The sequence below is a fragment of the Elgaria multicarinata genome, chromosome 13 (genome assembly GCF_023053635.1).
Source record: "Elgaria multicarinata webbii isolate HBS135686 ecotype San Diego chromosome 13, rElgMul1.1.pri, whole genome shotgun sequence".
NCBI lineage: Eukaryota > Metazoa > Chordata > Lepidosauria > Squamata > Anguidae > Elgaria > Elgaria multicarinata.
In genome coordinates this window covers 14,560,010-14,578,595 of record NC_086183.1, presented here as the reverse complement: position 1 = coordinate 14,578,595, position 18,586 = coordinate 14,560,010, and the positions used below count along the sequence as shown (strand labels likewise).

The 18,586-nt window shown below is 44.1% G+C and overlaps 1 protein-coding gene across 2 annotated transcripts in view; it reads left to right on the top strand.

Moving 5' to 3' along the window:
• The first annotated feature begins 291 nt into the window (after positions 1 to 291).
• The window catches only part of GMEB1 (glucocorticoid modulatory element binding protein 1), a 28,792-nt gene continuing 10,497 nt past the window's right edge, over positions 292 to 18,586 (top strand). The window contains exons 1-7 of one of the 2 annotated variants that reach the window (XM_063140420.1): positions 292 to 329; positions 3,522 to 3,688; positions 5,678 to 5,760; positions 7,706 to 7,830; positions 9,713 to 9,816; positions 13,864 to 14,018; positions 16,630 to 16,758. In XM_063140420.1, coding sequence (XP_062996490.1) covers positions 3,561 to 3,688; positions 5,678 to 5,760; positions 7,706 to 7,830; positions 9,713 to 9,816; positions 13,864 to 14,018; positions 16,630 to 16,758 — 724 coding nt within the window. In that variant the 5' untranslated portion in view covers positions 292 to 329; positions 3,522 to 3,560. Of the gene's footprint in view, positions 330 to 1,333; positions 1,417 to 3,521; positions 3,689 to 5,677; positions 5,761 to 7,705; positions 7,831 to 9,712; positions 9,817 to 13,863; positions 14,019 to 16,629; positions 16,759 to 18,586 lie in introns of those variants that run through there. The other variant, XM_063140419.1, reaches the window with a different exon arrangement.

Sequence of the window (18,586 nt, the reverse complement as noted above, 5' to 3'; positions counted from 1 at the left end):
AACAACAACATATACAGTCGTAATAAAGCTGAGAACTCCACTGGAACAGCTCTCCGAAGGCCATTCCCTACCCCCCCCCGCACTGAAACAGCCACATGGCTTGTGACCCCGAAAACTCTTACCCCCCCCCAAATGAAAGCGAATACCAGCCCCATAAACGGCACCCCAGACATCGGGGTGGCGAATGGCTGCGCGCTAATTGCCCGCGGCCCCTTTAAGGCAGAAGGCGGCCGGAAGTGCTGGCGGCTGAGTTGTGATAGCTCCTGCGCATGCTCCTTCCCTCCTCCCATCCCCCCCCCAACAGCCCCGGACTCGGCCGCTCGGAGACGGTAAGGGGGGGAGGGAATAGAGGGCGACGCTGTGGCTGTTGCCGCCGCCGCCGCCGCGCTACGGGAGCCGGGAGGGGCCAGGCCGGGACGCGGAGTGCGTCGAGAGGAGGGAGGGGGCCGCGCTCAGAGAGCGCACGGCCGCTACCGCCGCCGTACGTGCCGCCGCCGGGAGAGCGGACGTCGTCGCGCCGCCGCGGGGGGGTCAGTGGAGGAGGTGGAGGGAGGGAGGGAGGAGGCTGCGCCTGGCGCGCCCGCTGGCCTGCAGCGAGGGGGAGGGGAGGGGCCGCGGGGAGGCCACACCCCTCCTGCGGGGAGCCCCGCCCACGTTCTTTCCCCCATCTTGCGCGCTGAGGGGCCTTCGAGGGCAGGGGAAATGGGCGAGGCGGACGCTGGGCTCTGTGGGATTTTTTTCTCTCAGCAAAACTTGTCGCGGGCGAGGGTCGTAGTCGTGGTGGCAAGAATAATAATAATAGCAGTGTTAATAATAATTCTGAGGCGCTGCAGTCAGAGGCGAAGTAGCCAACGATGGGCGCCGCAATTGGGGCGTTAGCCGCCTCGGTGTATTCCCCCTGCTCCTACGGCCCGGCTTGCCTTCCAAGGGTGTTTACAGGCGTTCAAGGGGCTTCGCCAGCGCTGAGGGGCTCCGTGTGCGCGCAGCAACCTCCGCCCGTTGAACTCGCCCTCCTTTAATTTTTATTTTTTTTGTCAGAACTGTGGTGCTTTTAATAGCTGCTTATGACAGACTGACTAATTCAGGAGGTTTCCCCATCCCTTAAGCGCTCCATGTTTATGTGTGCGGCAAGCATCACATGCTGAACTCGCTTTTTACATTTTATTTTTCCTCTCAGAACGATTGTGTCTTTTAACTGTTAAAAGTTGAACAGGTGCTTATGACAGCCAGGAATTCAAGAGGTTTCCCCATCACTGAAGTGTTCCATAGTATGTGTATCGTGTGGGTGGGGAGAAGCTTCACCTGTTGAACTTTCTGCTTTTCACATCTTAAATTTCATGACGGGGCTAGTAACAGGTGGAACCACAGGCAAAAATGCAAGAAGCTTCCCCATATGATTGAAGCTCCATGTTGTGGGTAGGAGGAGTGTCCCCTTTTGTATTTGTGCCTGTCTAAATGCAGTGTTAAAAGGGAAAAAGAGATGTTCTCCTGCAAGAACTGGTGTAAAACATCAGAGATCAATGGAAATAAGGATTTAAGTAAAGTAAAATATTACAAAAGCTATTTTTTCAAAACAAAACAATATAGAATAAAATTTCTTGAAATGTCTTCCTAGCACTGGCATTATTATTCTTATTCTTGTTACAGCAAAGAGCAGCATAAACCAGCTATCTGTTAAACAACTATCTGTTAAGTACATGATAAAGACTACTTCTTTATACAATGCATACACTGGCTCAGTAGTTAGTATTAGATGTGGGATATAGCAAATAGCATCCTTGGGCAGCCTGAGATGAGTTTTTCCTTCTTGCTTCAATTCCCATCCCTAAAATAATTGTGATAAAAAAACCCAGCTGAAACAAAGGCAAGAGCTGGTATTCGTTTGTAAATGATAAATAATTATGGAAGGGGTTCACTGTCTAAACATGCATAAGATTGTGTTCAAAAGCAATGAACTGAACCCTCCTTTTTAAAAATGTCTATAACATAGCAATGCTAATTGGTGCAAAATGATGGATCTGATGGAGATTGCAGTTCCAGAGACTCTACCACTTATCAAAGAATGTTACAGTTGGAAGAGCTAACATAACAATAAAAATAATAACGGACAAAGTATGGAAAGAAGTTGTTCTGGATTACTTTAACATTTAAGCCATATTCCTTTCCAATAATGATAATAATAATAATAATAATAATAATAATAATAATAAGTCTTTGTTTCATAAGTGTAGAATGGTCTTCAGGACACATGCATGTCTTCAAGGCACATGCACTTAAGCTCTAAAGCACCATGCTATGCAAAGCCTGCCATTCATTTCAAGTATGACAGATGCTGAGGTGTATTTTGAACTGTAATGTAATATTGTCAGACAATTACATTTTTGTGACATGAAGGTGAAAAACCATCTTAGTTTTTAAATTGATGGAGTATGGGCTATTGTAGAGGAAGTTATGGTAGTGGTCAGACAACAGAGAGAGTATAACCTTTAGCAATGTGGTTGCAGCACACAGACAGTGATCCTGGGCCTGAGAATACAGGTCTGAGAATAATGGCGTTGCATGCATATTCTTTTCATTTGTGAAATGTAAGAGGGTTTGGGCCAAGTTTCATAAACCCTAAGCACCACATGTACAAACATTCCTCGGTACAAGAGTCTTGAGCCCCCTTCTCCTCTCTTTCCCAGGCAGCCTATGTCTCCTCCTTTCCCCAGGTTTACTCATGTTCTTGGACCAAAAATGTATTGTAGGACCCATCTCTTTTTTGTTTTAACCATATATGATGATAGTGCCACTGCTGTGACCCACCTTGGGTCAGGCTGTAACCCAGCAGTGAGTCCTGACCCACAAGTTGAAGGCCAGTACGCTACGAGGCTTGATTAAAGAAATCCAAGAGAGTAATCCTATATGTGTCTACTCAGAATTAAGTCCCATTGAATTCAATGGGTCTTGTTCCAACTAAGTGTGTATAGGATTGCAGCCTTAGTTGTCTCAATGATAGATTAAATTTGCCTATGGGTAAAACAATAGTTCTGCAGCCAGAAGCCTAACTCAATATCATCTCAGAAAAGGCAGTCCCCGCTATTTGAAAAAGAAGGGAATGACTGACTAAGATGTTACTTGCCATCTGCAGTTTTGAGAAGTACTTATATTAAATAAATAGATATGGATAGATAAATTACAAACAGAAATATGCATGTAAGCCAATGACAATCTGTGAGGCCACCACACTTTTGCCTGCTCAGGACTTTGGTGATATACCAGATCAGCCAATTAGTTTGAAGGAATGTAGAGAGATCAGAGGATGTGAATTAGAGTTCAGATCTACCAGTTGTGGTCCCAAACGTGCTCAGACATGATTTCTGTGATCTGTCATAGAACTATACCAATGGCCTATTGTTATTGTTGTGCTCATTTTGTGTAACTAGAAACAGCTGTGCTTTATCTTGTGGCCATAAATTTCAACCCATCAGTCTTTGCAAAACAACAACCCAAAGTTGCCTGTTACTTATTGTTCACTACAGCACACTTGTCACCCAGCCTCTTGGACTTCATGTGAGCAAATGGCAAATGCTGAAGTAAGCATCCCTGTAGGGGATGTGGTTGTCGTGCCAACTGAAGGAAATGAAGGGGGAAACCCAGAAGATACCAAAACCCAGGTGATACTACAACTACAGCCTGTACAGCAAGGGTAAGTGTCATGCCATTAGCAGGATTGGTTGTATTGTATTGTTCTGTGCAAGTTCAGAATTCAGAATTACTCAAATGTAAATTCAGAATGCAAATGTATGCAGGTTTCCTCTATCATTTATCAGTTGTGTATAAGAGGGAACTTTAGCAGGGATTTGTAGTCCTTATGGCTCCAAGATATACTTGGAAGTGTGAGGTCAAGACCTGTATGTTGTGTGGATGCAATCTTAGTCTCGGATTTCATAGTTGGACAGAGAACCTAGAATCATAACATTGGAAGGGGCCTCACGGGTCATGCAGTCCAATCCCCTGCAAATGCAGGAAATCTTGCTACACCTTCCCTGATAGGTGGCCAGAAATTCCCTTTCTTCTAATTTGAACCTTGTTAGTTTGAGTCTTACCTTTTGGAGCAACAGAAAGCCAACATGCTCTATCATCTATGTGACAGATCTTCAAATATTTCAAGTTGGCTATAGAATGCATTTGTAGTTTTGTTTTCACGCTTGTAGGATAGTCTGTTAGGGCTGGGAATTGGAAATGAGATTATAGCCATTCTCAAGTGAGGGTAGGCAGGGAAGGCCAGCTGTGTATAGCAGAGTAGGCATGCTCACCATCTCAAAACATATGGATAGCTAAAAGTAAATGTTTATTACAGAAATATGGGCTTCATGATCCAGATGCCCTTCTTGTTGCTAGAACTCATTCTAGCAAACACAAAATCAAAGTGCATCTCCAAGAGCTATTTGCAAAAAATGATATGGAGGCTATCTGTCTATCTAGATTTTCTAATACCTACCCTTTCCTAAAATGGCACCACAGGACAGAGAAATACTTGTCTGAACTAAATCCACTTCTGCAGGGCATTCACTGCCCTGCGCTGCCAGACAATGAAATCAAACAGGTTCAAGAAAATCCCCAGAGATCAGCGCCTTTGCATCTGTAGCAGCCAATAGGTAGAGGACACCACACAGTATATCCTGCACTGTAAACTGTATGAAACACCTAGGGAAAAAATATTTAGAGAAACTCTTAAGGCTGATTCCTACCCTCAGTGATATGGATAAGGTCAAATATCTACTGTCCAGTACAGACAGGTTTGTAATGTTTAACAAAGTCAAATTTGCTGTGAAGGCTGCTCAGCTTAGACAAACTCATGTGGCCTGCCTTGAGATGTAAGGTTTTATTATTTATTTATTTATTTTATCTATTCTTTTTTAAATGACACCATTTTATACTCTGTGTATAACTTTTGTGTACGTAATTGGCTAAAACCTGAATTTGGTTGCCTTCAATAAATTGATTGATTGATTTCACTTTAGGATTTCTATTTGTATGTCAAACATAGTGATGCTGGTGGTGATGATGCTAATTTCAACTCTCCCTGAATTAATGTAATGCCCTTTAAGAAATTGGTAAGGAAATAAATTGCAAGGTGTTTTGTGTTTTTTAACCCTGAGATGTGAATCTTATTTATTTAGATTTAGAAATGCCTATGCTGTCCTTCAGTATGAAATGTTTATTGCGCATCAATAAATAAAAGAAATATAACAAGTTAGTAACAGTATCGATAAACATGAAACAGTGGATAAAACCTGGCTGCAACAAAATAATCTCAGTTTAACTATTAAAAGCTGGGGAAATGAAAATATTTTTGGTACTGAAAAGGTACTAACATTAGTTATTGGATGGATTAGAAATGTAAATACTACTACTACTACTACTAATAATAATAATGTAGCAGTGAAGGTACTAGGCAATCCTTCTTCTGGAGAGGATTCCATAAAGAGGATGCCACCACTGAAAAGCCCTCACTTTTGATGGTGGGGCACATTTAAGAGGGTCTCAGACGATCCTTTCAGCACATACACAGACTGATGTGCAGGCAGATGTTTATTCAAGGTATCCTACTTCTAAGCCATGCAAGGCTCCAAAAATCTAACTTTTTCCTCGCGTAATGTAATTTGTTTACTGATGGATATTTTTGCAATAGGATTTATCAAGAGGGCTCTGAGACCAGTACGGCTGTAGTGGCTGTGGAAACGCACACCATACATAAGCTCGAAGAAGACATAGGTGAGTCCCTCAGTGATGACACGATTCTTCGATATCATGTCAGTTGAGTTGCAGGCGGCATAAGAGGGGTGATCATCTGCTTTGTATAAAGCCTAGATACCAAACTGAAGTGGGCCACTCCGGAGGTATTTTGATCTCCACCAAGGTGAAACACGTCTTCCCCGAAGCAGTCTGTAGTGAAGGAGGTTGGTCTCAAAGCTTCAGAGCTCTCTGGAGCTTTGAAGCAGTCCTGATAAACAGGCCTTCAGAGCTGTCCCTGCTGCAGCAGACAGTGAAGGCACATATTAGAGCAGCTGTTGCTCCAAGGGTCCTTGGTGGAGTGTGGGCTTTCTTCCCACCACCAGCTATCTTTGGGCTACAGGCTTTTTTTGCCCAGTGGTTTGCATAGTGTGGGAAATAAGCCTGAACTTCTGAAAACAGCTGGGATGGGTGAGGCCCAGTCCGACCAATGACTGTATTGCCCCAAGAGCAATGGGCGGTTGGTGGGCTTCTCCCTCCGCCCCAACCCCTGTCATTTCTCCAAAATAGTCAATGGGGATATTTACAAAGCTTCAGATTTCTGAAGTGAAGCTCTGCTTCAGACCAAAGGCGAAGCGGGTTGTGTCTGAAAAGATCTGAGGCCAAGTGACTCCCTATCCAAAGTGCTGAAGCTGGATCCTAATCTAATTTTGTCTTGTGTGCACATTCCAACAGCATAATTTGTGGATTTGAGACTGGCGTCCCAAGGGTAGATAAAACAATGTCATGTTTTCCAAAACCTCGGGTTCAAGCAAGATTTTCTACAAGGAATTATGGTTATCTGAGGTGGGGGTTTAGTTCAGATATAATGACAAACCATTGCTTGTCAAAATGAGTGAGGTAGGGATGAGGTGCTGTCCCTTCATGCAAGCTTCAGTTTTAGTTAAAATCAAAATATAATTTTGACAGGACAGTTCAGGACAGATAAAAGGAAGTACATCTTCACACAGCTCATAGTTAAACTATGGATTTTGGCACCACAAGATGTAGTGCTGGCCACCAATTTGGATGGCTTTAAAAAAGGGGATTAGACAAATTCATGGCGGATAAGACTATCAGTGGCGACTAGTTCTGATGGCTATATGCTACCTCCAGTATTGGAAGCAGAATACCTATGTATTCCAGTTGCTGGGCCACAGGAGTGGGAGGGTGCTATTGCACCCATGTCCTACTTGAAGGTTTCCCTCAAGCAGCTGGTTGGCCATTGTGTAAAGAGGATATTGGACTAGATGGACCTTTGGTCTGGCCCAGCATGGCTCTTCTTAGGTTCTTACAGTTCGACATTTTGTCTAAAAGCAGCACGCTAGGGTTTCTGTGACCATGATTTGCTGCTGCCTTTTAAGGAAGGAACTATAATTCAGCTCATGTGTTGCGTGCAGATGATCTTGGGTTCAATCTAGCATGTCAGGCAGCACTCAGGGGACTTATTTATTTATTTATAGTATTTTTATCCCACACCTCAGTCAAAAAGGCTCCCTGAGCAGCTTACAATCAATAAGTAAAGAAGACAGTCCTTGCCCTCAGGCTTACATTCTAAAAAAAGACATGAAACATGAGGAAAAGGGGATGGGGAGGGAAGAGGAGGAAAAGAAAGAAATTAAGGAGACTGATTCAGCAGGGCTGGTGGGAAGGCCATGCTCCCCCATCCCATCTCCCAAAGGAGGAGCAGACCAACAGCTTCTACTTCTTCTCCACAGGGTCATGATGTCCATTAGCCCTATGGGGGTAGGAGGAGTTCAACTGAAGCAGGCCCTAATGGTGTCTCTGCCTGCTCCTGTCTCCCTCGCTTCAGTCAAAGGCTTGAGATTTTGGTGGGCTATTGCCCGTAACTGGTCAAGATGAACCAGGTCTGACTTGAGATCTTTACATACATGGCTTATGCTTTCCAGAGAAATGGTCTCCATTTCCCCCCTGCTTCTATCTGCAGATCCCAGCACCATTGAAACCAATGAGGAAATTGAGATTGCCTACCCCATCACTTGCGGAGAGAGCAAAGCCATCCTGCTCTGGAAGAAATTTGTTTGCCCAGGAATCAACGTCAAATGTGTCAAGGTAACAGTGTGGTGAAGCTGTCTTTGCCAGCTCCCCTCTCTTCATTCTGGGAGGCTTGGTTTATGACGGGTCTGCTCTTCTTTGTCCCTTTTCATTTATTTTTCTTGTTTCACTGGAATTTCCGCAGGTAGGGTTATTTGGAGCATTTAGACTTACTAGCAATAGACTGAGCTTGATTGGTTCTGGAAACAGAATTGGAAGCTTTGCCTCCAAACCCTGCCAGTGAGCTTCCCCAAAGGCCAATGTGGGAAGGAGGATGCTGGACTGCATGAACTTTTAATTTGATTTTTCTTCGGAGAGCCCCATTTGGAGCATATATAAGCGGCTTAGGAGGCTTGAATTGGCTTGTTAATTAACCTCTGTTTTTATTCCCAAACATACTGGTCAGTCTGGCATACTGGTCAAGTCTACTGACTCTCTGATACACCACCCTGCTCTAAAGACTGATCTCTTTCGGCAGACCTACCCAGTCGAATTTTAAAATGTCTAGCTGTTATTTTAATAAAGTATTAGTTTTATATGTTTTTAATCAGTTTTATATATTTTGTAGTATTTTTTATATTTGATATTATTATTATTATTATTATTATTATTATTATTATTATTATTATTATTATATTTATTTGTATCCCGCCTTTTGCCCAATACTGGGCCTCAAGGCAGCCTTGCAAAGTTTAAAACATACATTGAAAAAAAAAACAACGTTTAAAATACACAACAAAATTATAAGTCATTAACATAGATGGAGGGCCAGATTATTCTCCAAAGGCCTGCTGTTGTTCCCTGCCCCAATCCAGAGGGAGAGGCGGGTAAGAAACAACAACAACAATAACAATAATAATACCACCACCATGGGGCTGACCAATGGAAAGAAGAAGACTTAGTCACCAAATCTGATTGACCTGATTCTGTTTTATGTCAAATGATAGGCGCAGTTTCAGTTCCAAGTTAACAAAAACTTGCTTCCAGTTGCTGAGATATGCCATTTGCAACATGCATTTCCTGTAGGTCAGAGGTGACAAACTTGAATTGGTCCAGGAGCCAGATTCCCTCCCTGGACAGATCTGGTGGGCTGGATAATATCAGGGGGCGTGGCCCCATCACAAAGCCTCTCTCTTTCTGTGACGCCATCCAGCCCCATCCTGCCCACCGCCCGTTTTGCTTTACTACATGCGGAAAGAGGCATTGAGAATGTTGGCATTATCAACATTTAGTTTTTTAAAAGAAAAACAGAGTGGGTGACCAGGTCTGAGGTAAGACAGAAGAGCCCCGCTGAATCAAAGGCCTATCTAGTCCAGCATCGTGTTTTCCAGAGTTGCCAGCCATGTTCCCAGGAGCACCCCACAAGCAGAACATGAGGGCTATAGCTTGTGGCAGTAACTAATATTCAGAGACACTCTGTCTCTGCTCCTGGAGGTAGTGTATAGACACATAATGACTTGGAGCCATTGGCAGACCAATTTAACCTTTTTAATAGTGGTGTAGATGATTGAATTTTGGCAATTGCATCTTGTCATGCAGGATGAGGAAACCTGCACATACCACAATTCCTTCTTCTAGGCCACTGTTAAAATGTGGGGTTCCAGAGAGACAAGCAAGAAGATGGATCTGTATCGTTGCAAATAAAAGAAAGGAGAAGAAGTGGGTTCTATGCCAAAGGGGTTGCTGCGTCTGAAAAGGTTGAAAGTTACTGGATTAGGATCGCAAATGACAGCCCTGCCTGCCCTTTCTTGTGTGTAGGATGAATTCACAAGGTCCTGGCATGATTTATTCATGTGCATCAGTGATTGAAGAGGGGTACCTTGCTGATTGTGAGGCAGGGTAGTTGGAGTATCTCCTGTTTGTCTGAGAAATGAGTTGCCCTCTTCTATCTGTTTGATAGTTCAATGACCAACTTATCAGCCCGAAGCATTTTGTTCATCTAGCCGGCAAATCTACCCTGAAGGACTGGAAGCGAGCTATTCGCCTGGGAGGAATCATGCTGAGGTAATTGCCTTCCATTATTGTAGCAGTCTTCATCAAAACCCACTGCAGGATTCCACCCCCACTTCCCCTACCCCACAAATGGTCTTGCACTTTTCAACTTTTGCTGGATGGTACAACTGATGAGTGGTAAATAATTTGTATTTGTTTTCACTCTGTGGAAGTGCTTGCCCCTATCAGTGGCAAATAGGCCTTTGCACTTATCCTCCTGTTGGCTTGTATTGATATACTGTTTCTCAAGAAAAAGTTCTCAAAGTGTTTTACTTCATAAAAGGTGGCTTACAGTCTTATCATGCCATGGGCTTCCACATGTAGAACTTCCACCCTAGAACAAAGGAACAGACCCCCTCACCCTCAACACTTGATGTCTGCTGATATTCTGGCTATCTTGCCCTCAAAGAGCAATTGCTCCCTGGAAACATCACAACCCTGGAGCAATTGTAATATCTGGTCAAGAGGTTTGCCACACTGGCCTTCCTATGGATAACTGGCTTTATGGCCACATAGGAAGGGACTTGATGGAGTTGCTCCCCTCCCTCATTGATATCAGTGATGTTTCTGGCTGACTTGGCCTTGGTGATGGAGCAAAGATCAACTGTGGCTTAGAAGCCACCCTCCCCAGACCAAATTCAGGGGTGGAGCAGATAGCAAAGTTGTTCCTATGGGATTGTGCCTACAATATCTGAATTCAACCTGTATATGTCATGCAAATTTGCATACCTTTGCTTATTAATTTATTCTGCTTCTCATAGTCAGCGGAAAGGATAAAAAGCTATGAAGGACAATGAAAGTCCTACTTCTCTGTGAGCTTCTGAGATTTTGCCAGACGTTGCCAACATGCTTTCAGCGTATCTTGTATTTCCATATGAACTAGAACCTTGCAAGAAAGAAAGCTGAGTTTCACAGGATGCTGGACAGTGTACCCAATACCAAATCATGCATTGTGTTTTGTTACTGCAAAAGTGCACAATATGCATGGTGTTGAGAGTGTCTAATGCATTGAAGCCTCTGAGCCCAAATGGGAGAATTGGAGTGCTTGGTTTCAAAGGAGAACCTGGACATAGTGGGCATTACAGAAACCTGGTGGAATGGAGAGAACCAGTGGGATACGGTCATCCCTGGATACAAACTTTACAGGAAGGACAGGGAAGGGCGCACTGGGGGCGGCGTTGCTCTCTACATCAAAGAGGGCATTGTGTCAAGTAGACTAGAGCACCTAAATGGGGAAGACTCTTCCACAGAAGTGCTGTGGGTGACAATGCAGGGCCCCAAAACTAATGTAGTGCTAGGAATGTGCTATCGTCCTCCAGATCAAAATGCTCAGAGTGACCTTGAGTTGGAGAATGAAATCAGGGAGGCCTCCAAATGAGGAAGTATTGTAATAATGGGTGACTTCAATTATCCTCACACTGACTGGGTAAATTCATATTCCAGTCATGACAAAGAAGTTAAATTTCTTGATGTCCTAAATGACTGTGCCCTGGAACAGTTGGTCATGGAACCAACTAGAGGAGAGGCAACCCTGGACTTAATCCTAAGTGGTGCTGCCCAGGACCTAATACGAGATGTAAATATTGTTGAACCAATCAGTAACAGTGACCACAGTGCTATCAGATTCAGCATATACCTACCTAAGTGGGAAATTGCCTTGGAAATCCAACACACTCACACTTGAATTCAAAAGAGGAAACTTCTCTAAAATGAGGGAACTAGTGAAAAGAACGTTGAAAGGGGGAACCAAGAGGGTTAAATCCTTGGAAAATGCATGGAGCTTACTCAAAAGCACAATAGTAGAAGCTCAACTAAAATGTATTCCACAGGTTAGGAAAGGCAGAACCAAGTCCAAGAGGTCACCAGTATGGCTAACAAGCAGTGTCGAAGAAGCTATTGTAGAAAAGAGGGTTTCCTTCAAAAAATGGAAGTCTTGCCCAAGTGAGGAAAATAAAAGGGAGCACAAGCTTGCACAAAGGAGATAAAAGCAGACAATAAGAGATGCAAAAAAGCATTTTGAGGAGCATATTGCTAATAATATCAAGTCCAACAATAAAGAATTCTTTAAATATATCAGAAGCAGGAAACCAGCTAGGGAAGCAGTTGGACCGTTGGATGACAGTGGAGTTAAGGGACTACTAAGAGAGGACAGGGAAATTGCAGAGAAGCTGAATGAATTCTTTGCATCGGTGTTCACTGCAGAGGATACGGGACAGCTGCCTGTGCCTGAACTGATGCTTTCAGGAAGGGAGTCTGAGGAACTGAGGCAAATAGTGGTGACAAAAGATGAATTTCTCAATCTTATTGACAAATTGAAAGCAAATAAATCACCAGGCCCAGATGATATCCATCCTAGAGTTCTCAAAGAACTCAAATATGAAATTACAGACCTCCTCACAAAAATATGCAACATGTCCATGAGCTCAGCCTCTGTACCAGAGGACTGGAAAATGGCCAATGTAACACCAATTTTCAAAAAGGGATCCAAGGGGGATCCAGGAAATTACAGGCCGGTTAGCTTGACATCTGTTCCAGGTAAATTGGTTGAAAGCATTATTAAAGACAAAATTAGTAAGCATATAGAAGGGCAGGTCCTGCTGAAGAAGAATCAACATGGCTTCTGCAAAAGCAAATCCCGTCTCACTAATCTACTAGAGTTCTTTGAGACTGTCAACAAACATGTGATCCGGTGGACATTGTTTACTTGGACTTCCAAAAGGCTTTTGATAAAATCCCCCACCAAAGTCTCCTGAATAACCTTAGTAGTCATGGAATAAGAGGAGAGGTCCTCTTATGGATCAGTAACTGGTTAAAGAACAGAAAGCAGAGAGTAGGAATAAATGGTCAATTCTCCCAATGGAGGGAAGTAAATAGTGGGGTCCCACAATTCTTTTCAACTTGTTCAGAAATGATCTGGAATCAGGAGTGAGCAGTGAAGTGGCCAAGTTTGCCGACAACATCAAATTATTTAAGGTTGTTAAAACACAAAGGAATTGTGAAGGAGCTCCAAAGGGATCTCTCCAAGCTGGGCGAGTGAACATCTAAATGGCAGATGCGGTTCAATGTAAGCAAGTGTAAGGTGATGCACGTTGGGGCAAAAAAACCCAACTTCAAGTATAACCTAATGGGATCTGAGCTGACAGTGACCGAACAAGAAAGAAATCTTGGGATTGTGGTGGACAGATCGATGAAAATGTCTACCCAGTGTGCGGCCGCTGTAAAGAAGGCAAACTCCACATTAGGCATTATAAGAAAAGGAATTGAGAATAAAACGGCCAGTATCATACTGCCCTTATACAAATCTATGGTGTGGCCACACTTAGAATACTGTGTATAGTTCTGGTCACCATACCTAAAAAAGGATGTTATAGAGCTGGAAAAAGTGCAGAAAAGGGCAACTAAAATGATGAAGGGGCTGGAGCATCTCCCCTATGAGGGAAGGTTACATCAACAGGGATTGTTTAGCTTGGGGGAAAAGGAGGCTAAGGGGAGACATGATAGAGGTGTCCAAAATTATGCATGGTGTGGAAAATGTGGATAGGGAGACATTTTTCTCCCTCTCTCAAAATACTAGAACCTGGGGTCATCCCATGAAGATGATTGGTGGGAGATCCAGGACAAATAAAAGGAAGTACTTCTTCACACAGTGCAGAGTTAAATTATGGAACTCACTACCACAGGATGTAGTGTTGACCACCAATTTGGATGGCTTTAAAAGGGGATTGGATAAATTCCTGGAGGTGAAGGCTATCAATGGCTACTAGCCCTGATGGTTGTGTGCTATCTCCAGTATTTGAGGCAGTAAGCTTGTGTGCTCCAGTTGCTGGGGAACATGGGTGGGATGGTGCTGGTGCACCATGTGCTGCTTGTTCATCCCTGGCCGATGGCTGGTTGGCCACTGTGTGAACAAAGTGCTGGACTAGATGGACCCTTGGTCTGATCCAGCATCAGGGCACTTCTTATGTTCTTATGTCAAAAATATTTTAAGATTTTTCTTCAGGCAAACATTCAGATCGATTTTCATTCCACATGAACTTTTGTTTTTCAATCCCTGTGCAGAAAGATGATGGACTCAGGTCAAATTGATTTCTACCAGCATGACAAGGTTTGCACAAACACCTGTCGCAGCACCAAGTTTGACCTTCTGATCAGCAGTGCCAGGGCACCGGTACCAGGGCAACAAAGCCTGGTACAGACTCCCACCTCCGCTGACGGTAGGGAACAGGTGAACAGGAGTAGAATTCATTCCTGCCATGTGGGTTTGCTGTCTGTCATTTCCTCTCAGCCCATCTTCTCTTGTTGTCATCCTAAAATGTTTCCCACCTCCCCTTCTTCTAATTCCTCCTTCCTATCATTTACTTTGCTTGGGAGAATCCACTTGTTTCTCCACTAAAGTGGGGACTTTTATTGCAAACCTTTCGGGTGCCATGCTGATTTGCCGGCTAAGGAACATGAGCACGCGCACACACACCACATTTGTTGCTGGATCACGGCATGTTGTGAGTGTACTCCTGTTCTATATCGGGTCTTGGCCAAACCACATTAGCTATCATATTGTGCAAGCTGGGTGGTGCCCTCCAGATGTTTTTGACTACAACTCCCACTACGGCAGATGATTGATTATGCTTGTTGGTGGCTGATGGGAGTTGTAATCAAGAACATCTGGAGAGCACCAGATTGGACAGTTCTGATCTAGAACATACCTGACACTTCCCTTTAGCTGCTCATGGCAGGGGGAGATGGGTAACAGTAGAAAAGTTACCTTTCAGGAAGCTTTTCTGCTGTTACCAATTCTCTGTTCTCTTCAAAATCTTTAATAAGGACTCCAGGGTTTAGAAAACAATTTCAAAATCATCATTTTGAAGTGCATGGTCAGCAGAGAACCCTCTTTGAGGTATCCTGTTTTTCCCCTCCTCAATTTGTATCCTTTTAAAAGGTTTTGTGCTGCATTTCCCTCTGCCCCAAGTTAGTCCACTTAGAAATGGCCAAACTTGGGGCTGGTGATTTACAGCTCAGCCTGTCAGACAGGCTCCTATTTTCATTCTGCAATCTGTTAGTTTATTCCTGACTGGAACTCTACCATTTTATCTTGTTTTCTGCATGCTGAAGGTGGCAACAATCCTAATATTTTTTTTTTAAAAAAAGTTATTTAGGAGACATGCAGAACACACGACACTAATTCCTTTACAATACAGATCACTTTTTCATCGAAGGCATTTGTAGTTTGCATCCTCTTCTGATATGGACAAGAGTATGAGATGTCTCCATTTTGATGGTTTCCTTCAAAACTTTTAGTCATCATGATGATAAGGACATTTCCATTTCCTTACATGAATACTTTTTGTTTTGCCGCACCCCCCAGCTTTCCCAGTAGTAGAATATTAGCTACAGTGCTTTTATCCGTTAGTGGAACTGATGTTCTAAAAAGAATTGGAGCAATCTGATTATGATCCAATCTATAACTAGTACATTTTATACCACAAATAAGTCTACAATTTTTTTTTATGAGCCTGGCAGAAAAGGGATGAAGAGTTATATCCTTCTTTTCTATGGTGGAAAGAGTGGGTTTATCTCCTCTGGCAGCCTGCTTGGTTTCTATGCAGAGTACTCCTTCCCTCTTTTGCTCACTTGCATGTAGTTCTGTGCACGTTCCTGCCTGTAGTTCCTTCTCATATATGGCTACTTGGCTAAATACAAGGCTGTTTTGCACACTACCTGGGTTAAAATCAATTTTGTGCGCTAGCATAGTCCCAATTTTGTGCCAAGAGATATTGCATTCTGTAACTCTGTATAAATTGTGCACTTTGCCTGGACAATGCAACTGAAGTGTGGCAAATAAAAAAAATTTCATCCACAATACTCCAAAATTGGTCTCTCCAACAATTGCACAATCACCACAGACCTCTCTCCCTCCCCCCTAAAATCCTAACTTTGATCTAAACCTAATCTCAACAAATCCCTGTCCCTTTCTACCCCACAGGCACAGAACCCAGTTTATATAGCCCACACACCACCTCCTCACTCTCTCAGCCAATCAGCTCACACCCACAAATCCACCATTCTCACCCCAGAGTTACTTACCAAACCACACATCTATAACAAGAATACCCCATTATAAACATAAACTCAGTATGTACAGATATGTTGCATGACAGTGTTTTGTTTCCTTTCTTCCCTCCACCCCCCATTATATCTTCTGGAATCCATTTAAATGTGGAGTGGTATATATAAATGCTGTAAATAAATAAATAAAACAGTAGAACGGGACAACAAACACAGATAAGGAAGTTTACAATATTTAATCAAAAGCCTTGGTGAACAAATAGGTCTGCAGTTGGCACCAGAAGGCTGTAAGACTCGGCGGTGACCCTGTACAAGGAGGGGTGGTGGTTCCACAGTTTAAGCTGATCTGGGGTTAAAACCCAGGCAAATGCGACACTGTAAAGTAACATCTCTACTAGTTCTTAATATCCAGGCAGGTATGTAAGAAAAAAAGTGCTCCATCAGGTATCTAGCTTAGGAACCTAGCTCAGTAGATTAGGACCATTGGTTAATCTAGCTCAGTATTGTTGGCCTCGACTGGCAGCGGTACTCCAGGGGTTCAGGCAGGAATTTGCGCAGCCGTACCTGGAGACGCTGAGAATTGAACCAGGGACCTTCTGGATGCAAAAGCAGGTACTTGACTCACTGAGCTACGGCCCCCAGGTTACAAAAGGCTGGTTCTCCCAGGCAGGGGAAGGCCTGGGTCACCTAGAGTAGATGGGAAAGCTACTGTGACAGACTGTGCTACTGTGGCATCCTCACTTGCGTCCTCCCATCTTGCAGGAAGCATCACGCAAATTGCAGTGTCTGAGGAGAGCGTGGAGGAAGGGATTGAATGGAACCCTGCTGTGACAGCTGCAGTCACCATGGCAACTGATGAGGGAATCAAGAAGGACCCAGAGGAGATTTCAGGTATGCCTCTGCCATTTGCCTGTACGACTTAAGCATGCGTCTGCCTGGCTCCCCTCCCCCCCCCCCGTGTCCCCCCCCCATCTCCAATTAGTATGATACTGCAAAGAGTTGACATTGGAGGTGAAATAATTGGATTTGCATGTAGAAATCCACACTTTATTAGAGGAGTATTTCCTCCCCCCACACAACCTCCATTCAAAAGTTGTATTTCAGAATTTCAGATTTGAATTTAGATTATTATTATTATTATTATTATTATTATTATTATTATTATTATTATTATTATTATTTACATTTATATGCCGCCCCATAGCTGAAGCTCTCTGGGCAGTTTACAAAAGTTTTCAGGGTGGGGTCTTTTGGACGGGACAGCAAACCTTTTGAGAAATGTTTATGGCAAAGATGGAGAGTTTTAGCTGGTGGGAGAGAAGATGTGGGTTAGAAGAGGTCTGACCATCATTCTTATGGATATGTGGAGTGTGTTTGGGGCTGGGGGGAAACGTCCATCTCTGCAGCTTGCCTCTTCTGCCGCCCCCCTCCCCACCTGATGGGCATTATCATCAGCATCAGCTGACCAGCTGCTCCCTCCTTCACAGGTATTAAGGGCCAGGCTGCCAGGGGCAGCGCCTCTGCGTCGCGCCAAGTGCGACTTGGCGTCGCACTTAGCGTCGCGAAGAGGAGCAGAGAAGATACCAGTCCTGTTGCCTATGATCAACAACCAGATTAATAGAGGAACCAGCAGCAAGTTGCGGCAGTTTAATAAATAAATTTATACTATTTCATTTCATTTTATAAATGGTATTTTTAAACATGTGCCTGGGGAGCTCAGGGGGGCAAGGGGGTGCCCACATAGCTGTGGTCAAGGGTAAGGGGAGGTACGGCGATGAGGAGAATTGGGGCTAGATTTCTTACAGCTATCCCCTCTTCTGGTTCTTCCCTCAACCAGATGGTTCCTGGTGGCCTAACCAGCTTGCCCTCAGGTTTGGTGGTGCTTCTGCTGAATGCCAGGTTGGTCCAAAATAAAATCTCCCTCATCCATGATTTGATTGTGGATGAGGGGGCTGACCTGGTATGTATCAATGAGACCTGAGTGGGTGAACTGGGAGAGGTTACTCTCACCCAGCTTTGCCCTTCTGGGTACTCGGTGCAGCATCAGTACCGACTTGAGGGCCAGGGAGGGGGGGGGTTGCCGTGGTCTATAGAATTACTATCTCCCTCTCTAGACTTCCTGTTCATTTGAGTGCTGGTCTTGAGTGTCTCTATTTTGTGCTGGGTACTCGAGACAGATTAGGGATTCTGCTGGTGTACCGCCCACCCCGCTGCCCAACAGTCTCCCTGCCTGAGCTGATGGAGGCTGTCTCAGATCTGGTGTTGAGGACCCCCAGGATGATGGTTCTGAGGGATCTCAACTTCCATGCTGTATCTGGGGCGGCTCAGGACTTCGTAGCTGCCATCACAACCATGGGGCTGTCTCAAGATGTCATCGGCCCAATGCATACAAAAGGATACACGCTTGATCTGGTTTTCTTGGCTGGGCAGGAGGATGGTGATCTGAAAGTGGGGGAATTAACATCTACCCCCTTGTCATGGTCAGATCACTTTCTTTTGAGGTTTAGACTTTCGGCAGCCTTTCCCTTCTGCAAGGGTGGGGGGCCTATTAAAATGGTCCGACCCTGGAGACTAATGGACTCCAATGGATTCCAGAGGGCTCTGGGGGATTTTCCCGCTGGTATGGCTGGTGCTCCTGTCAAAGCCCAGGTTGCTCTGTGGAATGCAGAGAAGACTCGGATGGTTGACATGATCGCACCCAAGCGCCCTCTCCCTCTGA